The sequence below is a fragment of the Condylura cristata genome, unplaced genomic scaffold (genome assembly GCF_000260355.1).
Source record: "Condylura cristata isolate star-nosed mole 26May11 unplaced genomic scaffold, ConCri1.0 scaffold00008, whole genome shotgun sequence".
Classification (NCBI taxonomy): domain Eukaryota; kingdom Metazoa; phylum Chordata; class Mammalia; order Eulipotyphla; family Talpidae; genus Condylura; species Condylura cristata.
In genome coordinates this window covers 56823131-56844162 of record NW_004567109.1, presented here as the reverse complement: position 1 = coordinate 56844162, position 21032 = coordinate 56823131, and the positions used below count along the sequence as shown (strand labels likewise).

Here is a 21032-nt window from a genome sequence, read left to right as displayed (position 1 = left end):
TGAGCACTAGCAGTGTAATGATGTAGGAGTTTAGGCATGTAAGGAATACCTAAGTAAATGACAAGGAAGCTGGGCCTTCGGGAATGATTAAGAGGTGGTTGGGTAAGGCCTGGGAATGGAAAGAGAGAACCAAACATGCAGATAGCCATAGCCCAAGATCCAGCAGCCACAAGATGCCCAGCTCACTAGGGGAAGAGAAGGCAGGCAGTGGAATTGACACATGGTTTGCCATCCATTAAAAGGCACTCACCTGGGAGGTGGGAATTTGGAGAGAAAGCCCAATACATAGGAACTGCCATCTCAATTATGACTGTGGTTGCTTCCCTTTCAGCCTCTCCTTGCCTGCTGGCCAAGACAGCCAGGTGTCAGTCCCCAACCCCCAAGACTCCATGAAGATTGCCAGAGGCTGCGGCCTGGCTCTCTTTGCCCACAAGTGAACTTCAGCCAAGACACCATGATGGGGACTCTGCCCTCTCTATGCCCTAGATGCTTCTGTCCTGGCCCAGTTACACCCCACTGGGTTTTGTAAGGCAATTTGGGAAATAAACTTCCCTCACTGAAGAGAAAAGAAACTGCATGAAAGAAAACAATGTCCCCCAAAGAAGCATTAATGATTGACATAAATGGGAACATTCCATTAGGAGCATCAGGCATCATCAAAGAAGCAAACCCCCAACTCCTTTATTTCTCTGCCTGTTTACAGTATATGGAAAGATGTGTTTAAGTTTCCTGTAGGTCTAACACTGGATAATGATGCTTCCAGAGAGAAAGCTGTAGGTTCCAGATGCAGCCAGTTTCTTTTGGAATTCACTCATTGGGAGCCTGGCACTATCCCCTAAATGGTACTTCTGTTGTCTTTTTGTTCAAGACAGCAAGTTTCTTCCAGGAAGAAACTGCCTGCTGACATCCCTTGATAAACAATACACCAGCCTCTTGGTAGATGAAATGTTTAATAATTAGCCTAACTCATTGTTTATCTAAAGAGCAATTATCACTACAATGAAATAATATTTTAAGAGCATTAGGGACAGATCCTAAGGAGCAGCTACAGGCAGGGCATGGCTGGCAGAGCTTCCTGTACTCAGAGGAGAAGACCACTCCATCCTGGCTGTCAGATCTCTAAGTCTGAGATGCCGCCATTAGATGCTGCTCCAAAGACCTAAAGGAATGTGCCCATGAGAAGTGTACAGTCCCTTTAACTGAGGCTCAATGGCCCAGCAAAATATGAAAGTACGGCCTGTGCTTCTAAAGCGCAACAGCCTAGAGTCCGTAGAGTTTGTGAAACCACCGCACCACCGCAGGTGCAAGTCTCAGCAGGTGCGATTCAAAGAAGATGGGGCCAGTAAGACTCCTCCTGGCCTAGCTGAAGTTGACGTCCAAACATCTGCCGACCCAACTGTGATGGACAAGAATCCAGCACCCAGGCACCATCACCCTCCCACCTACTCGCTCTCCTTTCCCAGGTCCCAGAAGGCAGGGGGTTTTCGGAACATTGCCATCCAAACCTCCCCCAGTCTCAGGAAGCATTTCCCAGTGTTCAAAAGGAAGAGACTAACAGCCAGCAAGTCGCTGGTAGAAATGCCAACAGCATCCCAAAGTGCCATCCAGGTCAACGGCAACCTCTCCGAACAGGATATTGTGTCTTCTGACCTTGCTTACTTAAGGCTGGCTCAGCATCTGGAGGATGGGCCTCGAAGGGTCAAGGTGTCCCATCCATTTCTCCCTAAAATGTCCAAGGTGCAAAGCAATGGCCCAGTTAGCATATGCTTGGAAGCAGGGATGTGGAGAGCCTCAGAAAAGGCAACAGCTGCCATTCAGGTCCCAGATGATATTTATCACAGTCCTACCTGGGCAGCTGGAGAGTCCACTGCCAGCCCAGACAGGTGTGCTGAAATAAGCAACTCCATATCCCCTTTGGTTGACATGTGTCCAGATGATGGGAGAAGAGTGGTGTCATCAGATTCAGAAAGATTGCCCTCCTGCTTAAATGCCACCAGCGGTGCCGATCACATTCCAGGCACAGGGAAGCTTACACCTGAATTGCTTTTGCCCAAAGGTGACTCTGATGATAAGGACCTTGGCTCATTGTCATCCCGGACAAAGGAAATGTGTGTTGCTTCACCTCCACAGATTCGCCGCTGCTCTTCACAGGAATCCCACAGCCAGCTAGCCCACCAAGGCGGGGCTTCAGAATGTCCATCAAGTAGTGGTCACCAGGACCTATCACCCAAACCTGACAGTGCATCAAAATTTGCCCCCTTGTGTCAGGAGCAGGTGGGGAAGAACCCCACACAGCCAGACACCTCAGAGATTCGAAATTGTCCAGGAAGCAATCACCTTCCGTCCTTTCTTCCAAGGATGGAGGCCAAACTTCAGGGCAACAGGGAGATCGGGGGGATTCACCAGATTCACCTGGCACGGGGTGAACTCTGCGACCTCCAAGGCAGGCTACAATCTGTGGAGGAATCTTTACACTCCAACCAAGAGAAAATTAAAGTCCTTTTGAATGTAATTCAAGACTTGGAGAAAGCTCGAGCTCTGACAGAAGGGTAAGGTGGTGTGTATATATATACATACTGTAAACATTAATATATATATATATATATATATATATATATATATATATATATATACATAAACATATTGTAAACACTATTGGGTTTAGTCATTTGCTAGAGCAGGACATTGATGAATTTCTGTTAGTAAAATTTCTCCAAAATATCTGAGGTTCTGTTGTTTCCCCACATCATAAGCAATGCCCTGACTGCATTCTATTTTCTTCTAGACTTTGGTGGGTTTCCATGGCTATTTTGTTTGTTTTTTTGGTTCCATATGTGAACAGACTGAGGAACATGGGAAATGAAGCAGATGGTCTAACATGATTTTTATTAGGATGGGGTCACAATTGATAAACGATGGGGGGGGTAATAATAGCATGCAAATACTTCTCTACCCTAATGCTCACACCAAGTTATAGCATTTGCACAGTATTTTAGCTATGTGTAGATGTCATAAAGGACTCGAGGTGATCACAAAGCTTACAACTGGCCTTTCCCCACTGCTGACTACTTTGATGATTTAGGCCCGTCCATCACCCACCAACTAAGTAGGAAATGAATTGATATCACAATCAAAATTCTCCAAAGAATGTCATAAAATACATTCCTGAGTGATTTGTTATCAATTTAGGAGGGAAGGTAGTTATTTGTTTGGGTGTAGAATGTTTGTCCCTTGAAAATGTGCTCCTTAAAGCTGAAAATAAGGGGTAGCTTAAGCTAGGAAAGAAAAGGGTAAGAAAAGGAAGAAGTAATTAACTGTGATTTGCTGATATGAATCAGAGTGAACATTGCCTCATAAGACAGAAGCAGTGTGATGATGCTCAGATATATGCATTGCACTAAGAGGTCAGTGATTTTAACAAGCTCCCTTCTGCTCATTTACAAAGTCCCTGTTTCCCTATCTATCACATGGAGGTAAGAATAACTGACTCATCTCACAAGACTATTATTAGCACTAAAAACCCTCAGATCTGAAAATGTTTAAATCTTTATAGAAATGTGAGGTTCTAAGAACATAGGCTTCTTGTTTCTTTATTTGTAACAGTCATGCACCTTCAGGGTGTTGCTACCAATGAGAAGGACACTGCTGAGCTAGAAGAACACGCAGAATGCATGAATCTCATGGCTTCTCACATGCATTTACCCAGCAAATGCTCTATTTTGCAGGCGCAACTTTTATCGAACTGGCCAAGATCTCAACAATTGCAGCACCTGCCAGAACACGGCATGCATCATATACAGGTACTTGGCCTCAATTGAAGCTCTACAGAGCATGGAATTTGCAGGGTCCATAAGACATTCTCATAAACTCCCTTAGCGGCAGAAAGTCAAGAGGAAGGCAAAGATAGAAGGTCTGTGAAAGTCTGGGCTTAAAAAACAATGTTTAACTTTGAAATGGGAACATCTGGTTTCAAGGCAGACAGTACTTTGTTTCCTTGCAGTAAGATCTATGAGCAAAACCCTTTTGAGGTAATCATCCCTACACTTAATTAAATGCAGGCACAATACTACGTCTGCATGAACATCTGTATCTCACTTCAGTTTTACTTTATGAAGTAATGTTAATATCCCTGTCTTTAAGCCATTTGGCCTGGCACATAAAAAAAAAAAAAAAAATTTCCAGAGACTAAAAGAGGCAAGACACAGGAATCCAGTCCAGTTCTTTCTGATCACAAATTTGGTGATTCTGATTTTCAAAAACATTGCTTCTTCCTCAACAGTAGCAATCACATGCTCAGCAAGTACATTATGTCAAGAACTGTGTTAAGCACTTTGTGTTTATTTCTAGGTTCATCATTTCCTTCCAAAGGGGATAAGCTTGTGGCAATAAAGTGCATTTTTATAAGTAATATAAGGAAAATATCATAGAGTGGTGAAAGCGCTAAACTTGGAGTCAAAATCCCCAAATCTATTAGTGTGCTGATTTGTCTGGGGCTCATTTTTGTTATTGAGAGTATGGGGGTCCCAGCGGAGCTGACATGAGAGGCAAAAAAAAAAAATAAAAAAAAATGTATATGTGCATGGTATATGTGCATGCCACTTATAACTGAAAACCTCTGTGTAAACCCAAGGATCTATTATTGTTATTGTTGGAAAGATGAGTGCCTCCTTATCCGGAAGGCCACTTTCAGAAGATTGGTGGAAAACATCAAAAGTCACTTCAGTGGATGGCATCTAACTTTTACTTGACAGAAGTATGTAGTTTTGCTTTCTATATTACTTTTCTCTCTCAGATAAGAAAGCAACTCAACTGCAAACTCAAGCCTAATTGGGTTGCCCGAGTCTTTAAAAAATAGTAATAATTTTCTCTGGCAGAATTTGAAATTTCATTCTATCAAGGAATGAGGGCCTAGAAGTCAGGAAGCCCCTATATGTAGACCTCTCTACTTCAGTATTTTAACATTGAATTGCCAATTCCTCCAAGCTAGGAACCACAGAATAAGATAATTTTATGAAATAACAGAAGTTTCAGACTGCTAAAGAAAATGTCCTTTAGGTGCCCTCCCTGGTGGCACAATGGCACAGCAGACCTCTCCTGTTTCATCTGCTGTTCTTCTCAATCTGCCTATTCTGCTTTCCACTCTTTCTTTGGTGAATCCTCTCACTGCCCCTGCATCTCTGGCCTGTACCCCAGTTCTGTATGCATAAATAAATAAATCTTTTTAAAAAAAAAGAAAATGTCCTTTAGAAAGGGAAACCCTTGGAAAAGGTTTGTGGCATTGATGAGTTTAAGTAGGCAGTCTGATCAATTACTTTCCTTTTTTGCTCCTTCTTTTACTACATCTCATATGTTAAGGAAATGTCCTAATCATTAATTAGCACAAGAATTATTAACTGTCTAGATAGGTAGGGAGGGCAAAAAAACACTATTCATCATACACAAGAATTAATTTAAACTAACCTTCATTTAAATTGTGGACAGATTCTTTTCATTAGAAGCCAAATGATATATTTTCCTTTTAAGGTGACTTTTTATTTATACAATGCAACTGAAAAGCACCAGTGCTTATTTTGTAGTTTACTGGGAGTTTCATGGCCTGGCCTTAGGCAAATCATTTTTGGCCTCTGAGTTTCTTCATCTGAAAAGTTAGGTCTTTAATTAGATGGTCCCCAGGGCCCTTTTCAGTTCCCATGTTCTTATGCTCCAAACTGAATTAAAAGTAGCAATGTTTGACTAAACTATGACCTTCCAATATGTCTGAGGATGTTTGCATTTTCCTACTACTTACTACTACAAACATCTCAAGTAAACATTCTAAATTAACTTACACCCCTAGCTGGTTAGCAAACCTTCATGCACACACCTTCCCAGCTTTCCGAGAATTACAGGCAGTATATGCATCCACCCCTCATACAATTCAAAACCAGACTGTTCCCTCTGACAGCATCTACATTCTTGTGTCTAAGCCATTGTGAAGAAACAGGCAATTGATCTGAAGAAAGCAAAGAGATCAACACATCATCATACCCATCACTGTAACAGTGGGGAGGTAAGGGTTTTCTTTCCTTTCTAACATTTCTAATGATTTCAAGCCCTATGTTGTCTCCTGGAAAGTCAGATGTTACAAACTAATGAATAAGTGATGTGAAACACTCATCCTCAGGCCTTGTTAAGCGTTGGTCTTTCTGCCTGATGATGGATAGACCCAGTGCACATCACCGTTTATAAAGTGCATGACCGCCTGATGGATTGCCTGCTGGGTCTTCTTCTCTGGAGATGTTGCTGCTAGGTTAGCAGCACATATGATTTGCTAAGTGGCCCCAGCAGCCAAAAGCTGTGGCCATTACTTGTTTTCATTGAGACATATAGGGCTGTCAGTTCCATCCAACTCATTCTTTTGCTTCAAGAGGAAACTTCTGGCTGTCCCTCTACCATCAAACTTGGCTTTCTTCTTATTCTAGATCACTTTGATAGCCCTCATATCACTAAGGAGCAAGCACCAACAGTAACACCTAAAGATTCCATGAATTCTTTAGAGCAGGGAGAATGGCCTCTTTTGAGTTTTGATTGTTATAGGGTCCAGAGGAAGAGGATGGGCAGGAGTTCCATGCCTTAGGCTGATTCCAGTGTGCATAGTCCCCAGTCACTCTCCTTTATCTCTCCTTAGTGTTAATTCTAGGACAAGATAGTTAAAGCATTGGGGAAATGTCATTTGTGGTATCCAAGATTAAACAAAAAGGAATTATCTCCTGAGAAAGTTGATCTCTTTTCAGATTTATTGCAATCCTCCTAGATACCCAGTGGGGAAAATCTGAGATGGGAGCTACAATGTCTGCAAAAACTTTCTAATACTTGCTTATCCCACTTCTTTGCAAGAGAGTGCAGATCTCGGTTCATAGCCATAGGCAAGCAACAGTATCTAGCTAGAATGCAATTGTTTTTTAATGAAAACTTATTACTTTGAAGAACACCACCCCCATCCTCTGCAGTATTCATAATAAATGATGCAGATCTCCATTGTCAAAACTGATATTGCCTGTTTCCTATAAATATGTTTGCTTGAAAGGTGAATTAACTTAGATAACAAAAAAAATAGTAATTATGCAAAGCCTCCAAAGGCAGTGATACATGGAAAACAATGCCTGAAGGAATATGCTGTCTTGTTTCTTCTCAAGGGCCTGAGGTCTCTTGGAGCCACAGCCTGCTCCTTCCTGCTCCCAGCTCTCTGCTCCATCAACCATGTCTCTGGCTTCTCATCTTCACCTTCTCTCTAAAAATAGCCCCAGCACCACTTGGAGGACTTGGACTACACTGATCATGCATTTATTTTCAGAACGTGACTCCCAGGAAATCTCTGTTTGGTTCAAGTTGTGAAATGCTTCAAATATTTTAAGGAAAAAATGGGAAGTTTTTCTTGGCAAAAAGTTTCTTCTATTATCTAAGCATGTTGATTAGGAAACTGGAACTAAAGAGCAGGCAAGGCTTAAAATACTTTCAACAGGTTGAAGGGAAAGTTTGACTGTGTGAGATTTGAAAGGTATTTGGGAGAGAAGTGGGAAGAGCTATTTTTAATCAGGGGTCTACCCTAATCTCTTTTCAGTTTTAAATTTCACTCATGGATTTCAGGTTTATTTTCGTGAGTCTATTTTGTGGCCTCTCTCTCTCTCTCTCTCTCTCAAACAGTAGCTTCAGAAAAATGCCCTTTGTCTCAGTGTTGAACAAGCCCCAGTATAAAGCACTTATTTGTGTATGTGTGTTCAACCTAAATATAGCTACTTTCACTTTGATAGCTCAAATTTACCATATACCAAACACACTCATTATTTCCCCTCAAAATTATCTTTCCATATTTTCTCTGTTGTTCAACAGCATTAATCATGACTCCATAAAAGGAACCATAACTCCCATTATCTGACTCATCTTCACAACACACATCAAACTGGCTACCATTCTACCTAACAGATCTAGCGTTAGCTCTATCTACCTGTCTCTGGCTGGTAAAGACCCTTATCACTTATCACCTGAACTAGTCCTTTTGCCATAGATTGCTTTGGTCCTACCTCAAGTAAGCCTCCATAAAGACTACCAATTTCCTGAAAAGTAGAATCTGACCATGTCAGTCATCTACTAAACAATTCCACCCTGCTTTTTGTCATTTCCTAGCTAGTTTTACAAGAATTTTTGAAAATTACACCAATCTTCTCAGCTTTTGCACTTTCATTTCTCTCTAGACTCTTAGTTGACTTTAAACACATGTGTTGTATTGGGCCTGGGTACCTTAGTTTCTGGAATGCATTTTCTGCCCTACTTTGGATGATTGCTATTCTTGAGCATAAATCCAGTTCTGGAGAGTCTTATGCTTCTTTCAAAAGAGGAACACCATGACATCATTTGCTTTTGCTATTCCACTCAGCCTACTGCATAAAATACAATGTTTATGAGTTTCTTTGCATCAGCAAATGGCCAGGGCCTCAAAGTCATGGGTCAGGGTATAATACATAGGCTTACTCCACAGATTCTCATCAAAGAATGGACCACTTATATTGACCAGTGGAAAAATAAAATACAGTAGTGGGTTTGTGATTGTAAGGTTATTGTTACCCTGTGTAGATATGGAGGGTCTAAATCAAACAAATGTTCTTACTAGGAAGAGAAGTTTCCTCAGTATCAAATGCGCCTTAGATCTTTTTTTTTCTTTTAACTGAAACAATGACTAAAGATTGTACATGGATTGTCAGTTTTCAAATACCTAGAACACTACATATTCTCAACAAGATAAAAACTAATCAAATCTTCCTGTGATGATTCACAGATCTTGTTGCAATTTCACAGGACATTGAGATCCTTGTTCATGTGGCCATCCAACATTATTACCCAGCACTTATGTGCAAATTAGTGGTAGGATAGGCCACTTTTGATTTGTGGGAAACCATAAAATCCCTCCAGGCAAAATACAGCTTCTTTCAATAGAACTGCCTAATGACCTCTTTGGTAGAGGGGATTAAGGCATTCAATTGGCAGGCTTTTTTTGGTAAAACACCAAAATCCAGTGTGATAGGCAGAATCATGACCTTGTAAGATTTCCACATCCTTAATCACGGACCCTATGAACATGTTACTTAGATGGATAAGGGTTTTTTTCACATGTGATTAAGTTGTAGGTTTCAGGTCAGAGCAAGTATTCTGGATAGTCCAGGTGGGCCGTGTAATCACAAGGATCCTTCTAAGGGAGTAAAGGGAGTAGGAGAAGAGAAAGTAAAAGATATGTGACAACAGAAGAAGAGTTTGAAGTGATGTCACAAACCAAGGAAGGTAGGCAGCTTCTACAAACTATAGAAGTCAAGGGACAGATTTTCTCAAAGAGCTTTTAGATGGAACTCAGCACCTTAGACACCTTGATTTTACAGGTTTGGAAGACTATTGACCTTAAGAACTCTATGAGAAAATTTGTGTTGTTTTAAACCTTTATGTGTGTGATAACTTGTTTCAGTGACAGTAGAAAACTAATATACTTATAATAAACCCTTATAACTCATAATGTACTCATACTAAATAAAGACCTTCTTTTGAATGATATTTACAATATGATGGCAGGCGAGAGAAAGAAGAGAGATGCCACTTAATGAGCATTACTATTTACTACTCGCCTTGAAACTACCTTCCATTTTTAATTCAATCCTTATAATCGGGTGAACTAGAGAAAAGTTACCTACTTTTATAGATGAGGAAACTGAAGCTCCAAAGGGTAGGACGCCTACACAATATTCAAATTAAGTAACTGAGGCTGAGAGAGAGCCACTTGCAAAATTACTCTGGAACTTATACCTGGCCATGACAAGATCAGAACCCAGTTGTGTCTGCCTGCTGAACAGACTGCACAGCATGTGGCCTTCAGACACCAGACTTGCTAAGGGGTATTAGGTTCTGCATATATATATTTTTAAAAGATTTATTTATTTGTACAGGCCAGAGATGTGGAGGGTGAGAGGATTCTCCAGAGACAAAGTGGGGTGCAGAACAGGCGGATCGACAAAGCACACTGCTGAGGGAAGCAGCAGGCGGGTCAAGAGAGGTCTGCCTCGCCATGTGGATTGCCATGTGGATCCCCTCTGGGGTAGGAGGGGATCGAACTCATGCGGAATGGCCTAAGCCTTTTTGTGCTGTACTTTAACCTGCTGCGCCACCTGGGAGGGCCAGGTTCTGCATATGTTTATATGACTGAGTTCTATTGAGTCAGAGGCATTGTGAGGATTTGTGACTTAGTTGCAGACCCCAACTGATGTTCTCAAAGTGGGATCCTGTATGGTCTACATCAGTTTTGTGGGTATCTGTAAATAATGGTAGTTTGGCATCACTCCACTCCCAAATCTGCTAGATCAGAGGGGTGGGTGTTGAACAAGAATCTATCATTGCTGCATGCTTCCTGCAAAGGTCTGATCCCAGGGAAGCTTGAGAAACATTCAACAACGCAAAACAGAGATATTTAAAGAGGAAGGTAGGCAGTTAATTTACTGAAAACTTTTGTGACCATCAGCCTACATGCCCATGAATAGAAAATTATTGCTGATCAAATAACCCAGCAACTAGTTTTTGTTTTAAAGGCATCACTGGAATGATAACATGTTTCTAACTTCCCAGTACCACCTCCCCCTTCCAGAGAGGGAGGTGCTCCCTAACTTACTTTTCTGCTTGGCTTCAATTATAGGGTTAGATGGTATTGAAAACTTCACTAGGGAGTGGAGGGAAAGAGGAGGGGGCTTGCTCATGAAGTTAGCACATCTTTAGATGTGAAGAGAAAATGAGTCTCTCTTAGTCCACTTTGAGCCCAGCCTTGCATTATTCATTACCTAGGGGATTCATTTGTAGTCTCTCCTTCCACCCACATCTCCCAGTTCCTCCTCCAGCCTCATCTAAGATCTGGAATCCAATGGCAATCCCTGCTGACATTCCACCTTCAATTAAGGTTAAAACCAATTAACGCCCAATTCAGCTCCCAGGCCCAATGCCCAAATGCTAAGAACTGTCCTCTGTTTGGTACTAGAGGAACAATTACAACAGCAGACAGAGTGGGTGTGCAGTGCTTCCCGGAACCACCTCCTACTTCCAGAGAGGGACACCACCCCATGCTCCCTAACTAAGGAAAATCCACTATTCTCTTATTTCCTCAAATTCTACAGCTTCATCATTATTCCTCCTCCACTATAGAAACTCTTCCTAAACCATACTGAGAGGAGGTCGCAGATATTCAGATGGAGATTTGCTGAAAGCTCTTCCCTCTGTAGTTGGTAACCAGCATCCCAGTGTCTAGTGGGGGCCCCTCACAATTTTGATATTCAGAATTGACCATAGGGAGGCTCCAGGGAACACAGGACAAAGCCATTCAGCCTTGAGCACAGCAGGAGGTGAGCCAAGGCTTCTTCCTACCAAGTAGCAGCTGAGCTCCAGGAGACACCTGGGGTCATGTAATCAGTGGTGCTAAGCACCTTCCTTGAGTGCCCATCTGTGTTTAAGCTTTTTAGCCACTGGGCCTTGACTTTGACTGCCACTTAAAGCTATTGCATAACCAGAGAAGAGGGCATTTCACCAGAAATGCAACATGCTCTCAGGTCTGTGGGTTTAGTAACTAACTTTCCACTTAAATTATTTAGTATTTTCTTCTTATTTTGTTAATGATACTCTCCCAGCATGCAGCCAAGGTGAAGTGTGAGAGCCCCATCTTGCAGCCACAGTCCTCTCTGGCCAGCAATGAAGTCTGCAGTGAAACTGCAAAATACACAGCGTATCTGTTCTTTCTAGTAATCACAGATGCATTTGCAGCACTCATTATATTTCAATATGAAGTGAGCAGACTTCATTTCAAATGCTGGAATGTAAATGGTATGGTGATAATATACAGTACCCACAAAACCACCTCCAGCAAATATAGCTTGCAGTTTCTCTAGAAAACAGGCATAGAGTTTGGGGGTACATGTGAACACTTCTCTGAGCACCTACAAGTTGTTTTGCAAGACTCTTGTACATAGTTCCTGTTTATCTTGGGTAGTTTTATTCCTTTCTTCTTCTCCCCAGAGTATAAGGGAAAAGAACCAGGATTTACAGCATCAGCAATTTATCTGCAATAAAAATGAAATCTATCTTAATGCATTAATAGCTAAAGAGGCTGAAACATGACATAAATATAAAATCAAGCAAGTTGAGTTTCACAGGAATAGCAAACAGATGGCTGTTGGCACAGAAGCCAGAGCTGACCATAGAATGACCCAATCTTTATTTCTTTATCAAGTTAATGCTGCGGATCATTTCCATTTGTCAAATCAGACACTGTTCCAGACATTTTGCTAACTACTTCACAAATATCATCTCACTTCAGACTCTCAGCCACCCTAAAATGTGGATCTGTCATTATTCCCATTTTACAGATGGGGAAACTGAGACTCTGAGAGGTAAGGTGATTTGTCCAAGATCCAAGAGAACCAGGATTTAGTCCAGTCCTATGTTCAGAGGCTTTTCCTTTCCCTGATTACCTTTCACCCTTGCATAACCAGGAATCTAGTGTTAAAGTTCTCTGCAATGACCATCCTTTTCTGAGGGCTTAATATGACAGCCTTGACACAGAATCACAGAACCCAGAATTCAGATTTTCTTATATAGCAGTCAGCTCAGCAGTGACGATTTCTGTGTCTTGGTCTTACTTTATGTACCAAAAGAAGAACCTTGGATACTCTGAGGAATTTTAGGCAGACAGATGTGTGCTAAAGTGAAATGGCTGTGAATTGGAAGCTTAAAATCATACTCTATGAAAATTAGCAAATTGGTCATTAGAAGAAAGTTTTAGGAACAACATCTCTTCTAAGTTGGAGGGTAGTAAACAGAACAACCTACTTTCCCAGACTGGAATTCTTCCCCAAAGACACTTTCTAAAGTGGTGTGATTTATCCAAGCAGATAGGATTTAAACTACCCTTGCTGATTCCATTGATTCTTATAACGAATTCTTTAAAAAAGAAAGTTGCCAGAGATCAATAAATCCTTGGTGTATCTGGGTTCTGTGGCTGGAGGACCCAGAGAAACATTCCTATAGAGATGAAGAAGATGTGAAAAGGGAGTTAGATTTTGTCGCCAGGGAGGTGGGAACAGATTTATTTCTTAGCTATCTTGCTTGGAGTACACAGTTTGTGGCAGTGGCTTGCCACTGCTTTTCTTTACAAAAGAGCAAGATGTCCTGCTAAGAAGTGCAAAGGCCCAGGGTGCACCCATGCAGGCTCCCCCAGGCCTCAGATTGCAAAGTCCAGATATCTGAGTAAGCCACTTCCTAAGGGAACATCCACCTTCTCTGGGTATGTAGTCTCTTTGGGGGACCAACCTCTCTGCAACCTAAGGAACACTACTTTGGGCCCTCTGTGTAGCCCCATCCCAGGTCAGGTCTAGTTCCAAAGGGTGTTCCCAGGTCATTCAAGTGTACCAGACTTTGTACTACTTCACTCCACCTGTCTAGCCCCCACTCCACACACATTAAGTGATCAGCATCCCACACAGATGAAGGGCACTGAGTTCTTTCAGGGCAGTGTACCTGAGTGCACAGGCTTTGTGGCCATCAGAGCTAGGCTCAACTCCTGGTTCTGTGGCCTAGTAGTGTGTGTCTTTGGCTCAGTTTCTTAAGCTTCCCTTGCCTTAATTTCCTCAGTTGAGGAATGAAGATACTATGATCTTTCTCCTGGGGCTGAGAATATCATAAAATGCCTGCGAATGACTACATTTGCAGCACAGTGCCAACAATGTAGACTTCACTCCATAAATGACAGTCTTCCTCTCCCCCTCTGTCCTCCCTCTCGCCTCCCATCTCATCTCTCCTTCCCTTCCCTCTAAGGTCCTCCTTCATTCTTCTTAGTACTAATTTAAATTACCATGTATCCTAACCTACCATTGTCCAAACATTGTTCCTGCTATTTATTTCTTCTTAGCATGGAACCTTGGTAACAGCCAAGCCCTGGACTGAAACATCTGATCCCTCTTCAGGAAAAACAAAGAACTAGGCGTCAGAAAACCAGGTTTAGATTCTGATTGTGACTCATGGTTTGACTTTCTTTCCCCAACTTGCTTTCCTACTAAATGAAAATAATGACCTTCCCCTCTTTCTGGTTATTGTGAGTATAGAAATGAAAACACAGATCCAAAGGGCTTGCAAATTTGAAAGTGCCATGTAAAAGTAAAAGGTTTCTGTTGTTTGTTTCTACATAAATTTATATCTCCTTTTGGTTCACCCAGTCAAACTCAGTCTGCCCTGCCAAGATACCACTTCTATATCCTGGCTCTGGTGTTTATGTTTTTATCTATTTTTTGGTTCTTACTATTTCTTTTTCCAGAAAAGCCGTGAGACAGGTTCCTTGCTATTTCCAATTACCCAGGAAACATCCTTCTGCTTTTCACCTAGCATGATGTGAGAACATTGATCTGTGAGCTAGATTAGTAAGGTGCCCTCAGTGTGAAGCCATGCTTAGACATATACAAGACTCAAAGACTCCCCAATAGTGAACTAGGTATGGCTGTCCAAAGGCCAGGTATTCCATGCATCCCTAGAAGACCATCTTCCCAGACCTTGAATTCTCCTGGCTATCTGATTGGCCTCAGATCTGAGTCCTGAATTGTAATGATTTATTAGCTATCATTTGCTCCCATGTGCCAGAGATCTGTACAACTAAAGAACTCAGCATGCCTCTCTTCTTAGGATCCTACATGGGATATAAAATAAATGTGTAATAGGAAAGGCAGAAGATAGTAGGGTTGCAAAGGTGGGGAGAAAAAGAAGGGGAGATTGGAAAAGTTACTGGTATTCTCCCTTGATACTAAATTCAAGGTAGAATCATTCTTCAAAATCTGCAAACAATCAGCAGAGTTTGAATTCTTACCAAGTAGGCAATACATTCTCCTTTTCAAGAGGTTGCTGGATATAGTGGGGGTTGGTTTAGTAGGAAGTTGAGGGGTGTCTCATCTTCTCCACCCAGCTTCAAGTAGAGAACAGATAAGAGAGGGTACTGCTCTCTCGCCATTTATAAGGCAGCTGCCACCACAGCAAAATTGACTCTTTTCCCCTCCAAACTAAACAGTAGTTTGTCAAACAGATGAATAAAAAGAAAAGGAACTATTTTCCTTTATGTTAATAAATTGCTTTGGCCTAAAAAACATTAATCAATTTCTTTCCAAAGGACACATGCTTCTTGATACTCTGCTATTTGCCTGGCCTTGAAAAGAAAGTCACTTTCAATCCCCTTTAAATTGTCAAGACCAGTGGAGGCAGTTGCAAAAGGAGGGTGGGGTGCTTCTTAAGTCCCAGTGATTATAATGGAACCCTGTGGTGTTTCCATAGAAACACAAAGAGTACATTCTTCCCTGAATGTACATGGAGGGGAGGGATGAAGAGCAATGTTGATAGCAAGGTATGCAATTACTGAAGAGGGGTAGGTATGAGTGAGGAGCTAAGGCATGCAGTTCCTGAGATGGGGAGACAAAAGATTTAGTAAACAGTTGAGTGGGCAGAGACCATGTCCTGCATGAAGGAAGGAATTTCACCTGCTATTGTGTCCCATTTGCACAACTAGTCTGTGGCATAACTTTATAACCCCTATTTTCAACTAAGTTTTGAAAGAAAAGCAACCTACTCAAGATTACTCAGCTAGTAAGTGGTGCAGTTTCAATTCACACCCATATATGTTCCACTCAAGAACACTTGCTCCATCCTTTGCATTGGACTGTACTTCATATTGTGAGGATGAGACAGGATTTACATTCTGTCTTCCCCAGTCTCTGAATCCATATTTACTGAATCCATTTTCACTGTAAACAGTGAGGCGGGGCAGGCAGGAAGACACCCAACCAATGCCCAGAGACATACAGATATAGTTCCCAGTACTCCTCAATGTATGAGTCTGTGGACACCTCTGCTTACTTTTCTGACAAATCCTGGGCTTTGACTAAAAGAACCTCTAAAGCTTTTGATGTTACCTCGCACTTACTGAGGGTACAGAAAGCCAGGGATAATGTCTGCCTGTCTGTACAGCACTCTTCTCTCAGCACATACAGCACAGAACCTGGCACATGGAAAATGTTCAAAGATGTTCACTGAATGACTGTCAGAATACATGGTGCCATGCTTTGTGCTGTGTTGTCCATGCATTATATGGTGTAAACTTCAAGGAGAGCCTATGAGTAGGCACCATGTTCATTTTGTAGATGAGGATGCTGTGGTTTGAAAATGAGAAATTATTTCCTCAGGATCTCACAGCTGAACAGCTGCACAAGTTTTCTTTAAAAAACACAGCCTGTATTTCCTCCGTTGCAAAAGTCACTCAGCTAGGAGTGTGTCCCTGTCTAGGGGGCCAGAGAGAAAACAAAGGATGAAAGCTGGGATGACATTCTGGGTGAAATCTATCACAGCACAGAAATGAAGCCATTCAGAGTCCTCTCCTAAATGTTCCCCAAGCACCAACACCCCATTGGACAGGCCACAGAATAATCGACTTGGCTTTCTGAGTCATTAATCCTGCTCCATCCACCTCAGAATGTCCAGTGACAAGGCACTGACTGGTGGCTTCCTGAACCACATGTGATGACCTGGATTTGCCTTTTCAGCAACAATAACTTTGACAGTGGGCCTATGGGAGGTAATGTAAGGAGAACAAATGTCGATTTAATGATACACTTTGCCACCCTTCGGTCAGTCATGCCACTCCCATGCCAATGTAGGGTCTTTTTTCTTCCATATGGAACTTTTCCTCTATCTTCCTGCTGAACTGTTTTCATGACCCTGAATTTCTTTCAGTCACCACCCTCCTACACAGGCTATCCAACCTGGGCTTTCTGGGAACTCTGCTCTGAAACCAGGAAACACGTCTGAAAGTATAAGAGCCTGGAAGTGCATCTGGGCACAGGAAATGCCTCCAGAATTAAATTTCCAAAGGAGGACAGCAGACAATGAAGGCCAAAGGGATCTTCGTGCAGCTTGCAGGGATGACTACAGGGTCCTGCTTTCTGACCTGGATTTTCAGGTCCTGGGGAGATTTAGCCAAGATGGCAGGCAGGCTGACTGTTCCTGAACCCTCCTTCCCAAGTTTACAGAAGCACCTACTCTGTGCAGGCCAGAATTCCGGTGTCCCTGCTCAATCTCTGCGAACCCTGCTTCCCAGTGACATTGGGTTCACTTCAAGACTTCTGTGCAGACAACACAGCAGAGCTGTACAGTAATGATTCCAAACACACAAGTAAAACAACCCCCCAAAGAGGTGGAATTAGGAAATGGCACAAAGGAGCATGTTTAAACATGTCTATACTGAGAAGTACTAAGCCTAATGTAAAGCTCTCATAGACCCACCACTGAGAAGTAAGGCAAAGAACAAGACATATTGGTAGTAATAATGGTAATAATGATAATAATCATAGTAATAGGTGCTCACTCATATGGAAGGCTTACTACCTGCCAGGAACTACTCTGAAAACTTCATTTATATTCTCATGCTTGAAACATATTAATTCTAAAGAAAATCTTTGAGATAGGTGCTATTATAATGTCCAAGTTATAGATAAGGAAATGGTTGAGAATTTTATTTCTTTGTATTACTTAGACCTTTCATAATCAGCCAAGTTTGCAGGTAATATATAAAAAATATTGACAATTAGGGGTAACAGTAAGTGTAAGAGAGAGATGAGAGCAATATTTACTGGGGACACCTATTACCAGGCTGCCCTGTTTCACACCTCATTTAAAGTTAAAAACAACCCCAAGAGGAAGGCATTTTAAATGTCAATTTAATCAATGAGAAGCTGGAGGTTCAGAGAAATGGCACAATATTCCTAATGTTACACAGCACTTAGCATCTCTAAGCCCCTCTTCCATGTTAGGAGAAGATGCTGCCTTGGAGATGCTAAGTCAGTATGTGCTGGCTTAAATCTACTTTCCTCTTTTTCTCTCTGTTTTTCAGTGTAGAATATGATTTTCGACAGCAAGAAGGCAGGTTCCATGAAGTTTTACAGAGTCTGGAAGAAGTCGAACCAGTTGAGGAGGCATCTCCTCCCCCAAAATCCCTAGCAGAACCCCCAGTCCTGGAGAAACAGGATTTGAGACGGAAAACCAAGAAGGTGAAGAAAAAATGTTTTTGGTGGATCTGACTTTGTTGGGACCATTCAATAACTGGCTACCTGAGGTGGGAAACCACTGGCTATGGCCTTCCCTACTTCTTAGAGAAGAAGTCTCTAGACCTGCAAGACAGGAAAGACCCAGGCTGGTTTAGCTGCTGCTGGACCCCTGACCACCAGCCTCATCCGTCTGAGTGCCACTGCTGGCTGAGGACTTCATGGACCCCAGAGTGACCACTCGCTGTGTTCTCTGTTATACACACCAGGCCACATCCTAGTTTGCTGGCCTATATCCCTACCATGAGCAGCCCCCTTGGCGCTTTCCAACTGCTCTGTGATGCTAAGTCCTTTCTTCCCATCCTGGGTTCACCATCCCAAAGGAAGCAAAGAAAAAAATGCTATGCAGATCTGGAAGATAGAAGAGAGTAATAAGCAAATGCCCCCCCAAATAATTAAAGACATAAATTAGTGATTTTTTTAAATGGGGGGGGGGTAAGTAACACAATGGAAGTGAGCATGGTATAAAAATGCAAGATTATATTTGTGAGTTGGGTCATTTTTGGTTTTAATCAGTTCTTGATTGAGACCAAATCAAGGATTTGTCATTTCATACTATGTGAGACGTACAGTCTGCACCAGAGTACAGTTATTCCAGGAATAAGGAATTGTGACTATCTGGTGTGTCTCAGACTGGCTTGCAAATGGGTGGAGTCTGATTTGGGTTTGAACTTTAAGACTCCAGTTAATTCCCCTAAAGTATTTTTCATGAAATCCCATAGCCTGTCTGTCCTTGTCATCTCACCAGCAACATAAGCAAGATTAAGATAAGACACAACATTGGTTCTCACCCATTCATCCCTGCAACAGCCTTGTAGATAGGATCAAAAGTATATTAATCTATACATTCTCTTTCCCTGACCAGGCAATGGTCACCTGATTGAAGAAGCAGGACTGGAGATAAGGATTATATAGAGAGATACAGATATATATAGATACAGATATATATATATATATCTGTATCTATCTATCTATATACATAGATAAATAGATACAGATATATATATATATCATCTCTGTATCTATATATCTACATAGATATATTTATATCTGTATATGTATATCTATATACATATATGTGTCCAATTTAGCATTAAAGATCTTTCCTTCTCAAAGTCTGAATTCTTTTATCTGACTAAGTTTTTGACAAAATTACCCCAAACATGGGTCCAATCAACTTACTTAGCTGAATATATTACTAAAGTAATATTATTAACTAATTGCTACATGTTCTTGGGGATGAAAGTTGGTGGACAAGGGTTACATGTCTTCTCCTTTCATTCTCTGCCAATCTGTGGTTGAACTGATGTTGCTTAAAAAGGGATGCTAAAGCCATCAACAGAGACATTTCCCTTACCCCCTTTGCTGAAGACCAGGTGTCTATCTTATTCTTTGCACAGCACAGCATCTGTGTGAACACAGGATATATGAAATCCACTGCAAATTGAGACTAATTGAGCAAACCACTCTGACAGTTTCACCTCCCCCAGTCACAGCGCTGCAGTGCAAAAGCTATTTCAGTGAGAGCAGAGAGGGAAAATTTGGCAAGGAACCTCAGCTTGCACTATTTAAGTCTTAGAATGTCATTCAAGATGTTCTTGTTCTGTTTCTCGTGTAATGTTTAAACCCACAAAATGAGACTGGAATACATAACGTTAAGTTGAAATTAAGATAAATACACTTGTCATACTTAAGAAGCCACATTTCAATAAGATATGCTACCACTGGCTAAAAGCCACAAATCTTTCTGTATCTGCACAATCAACTCTCAGTTGGCCCCAACAATGGAAAAGAACAGCACAGAAGATAGTCCAATAGGGCAAAATCATTTGGGATCTCTTACATAATTTTATCTTGTAGTAGTGCTTCTATCTTAATTTGCATTGCTTATGCCAATTTTCAAATTAATTCATATTCTCAAGCAGCATGCTAGAATTAAAATAATCCCATTCCTGGAATTAAGAGACCCCAGGTAACAGAGCAGTGTGTTGTACATGCCTTTGGCAAAATGCTTGAAATTTCATCATTTTTGAATGGAGTGATAAACACCTGCTCTACTTACTATAACTGCTCTGTGCATGCTCCAACATCAAACAAGCAGAATGACCCTACATTGAGCTGGTTTATCTGGCAAAGTGAGCCTGGAATGATGAGGAAGCATCTGAGGTAACTCAAGTATGTAATACTTGACCCCAACATGTGTTTTCATACACATGTTGGGGTCTCAGGTAAACCTCGCCTGCAGTATGTGATAGTGGCATTGGTAAAAATTGGCAATTCTAGAAATCAAACCAGATAACATTAAATGATTCTATACCAAAGCACAACACAGTGTGGCTCGGGTCACCAATCTGAAAGCAGGAAGGAGGTCTTCTCTGAAAATTGAATATTTGAAATCATTATAAAGGAAAACTATTTAGTAAACATATTCCTGCTAAACAAAAATGAAAGTTTCTCTGTTAAAAGACACATGCATATACAAATATCCCAACTCTATGCTCATCTACTCATGTGAAAATGGCTTCTTTGTAAAATATGTCACATCTACCATGATATTCTACAGAAATGCTATATTTGAGGTTATACGGCTTAATGGAAATATATCAATTTAGCAAAAATTACTTTTATAAAATGGAAGGGAAAGAGATCAATACATCAACTTAAGTGGCAGGAGTTTATGTAGCTGCTTTTTCTGTAGTTAAAAAAAAAAATGTGTATTCATTATACTTGGAACTTACCGGCTCATCTATAGAGCACCTTCTTAAAGACTATGTACTAATGTAAGGTTTTGTAAATTTCTAAACTGTTTTAAATGGGATATTATCTTTTGCAATAAACTTACATATTTTT

At 41.3% G+C, this 21032-nt stretch overlaps 2 protein-coding genes across 2 annotated transcripts in view; one reads left to right on the top strand and one right to left on the bottom strand.

Annotated features, from left to right (window-relative positions):
• DOCK2 (dedicator of cytokinesis 2) overlaps window positions 1–21032 on the bottom strand; it is a 394233-nt gene that overhangs the window by 177571 nt on the left and 195630 nt on the right. The window lies entirely within an intron of this gene.
• On the top strand, window positions 654–19095 carry FAM196B (family with sequence similarity 196, member B). Its single transcript, XM_004679199.2, has 3 exons — window positions 654–2549; window positions 3726–3800; window positions 17972–19095. Exons 1-3 carry the CDS (start codon window positions 1210–1212, stop codon window positions 18156–18158), a joined length of 1602 nt encoding a protein of 533 aa, XP_004679256.1. The 5' UTR covers window positions 654–1209; the 3' UTR covers window positions 18159–19095.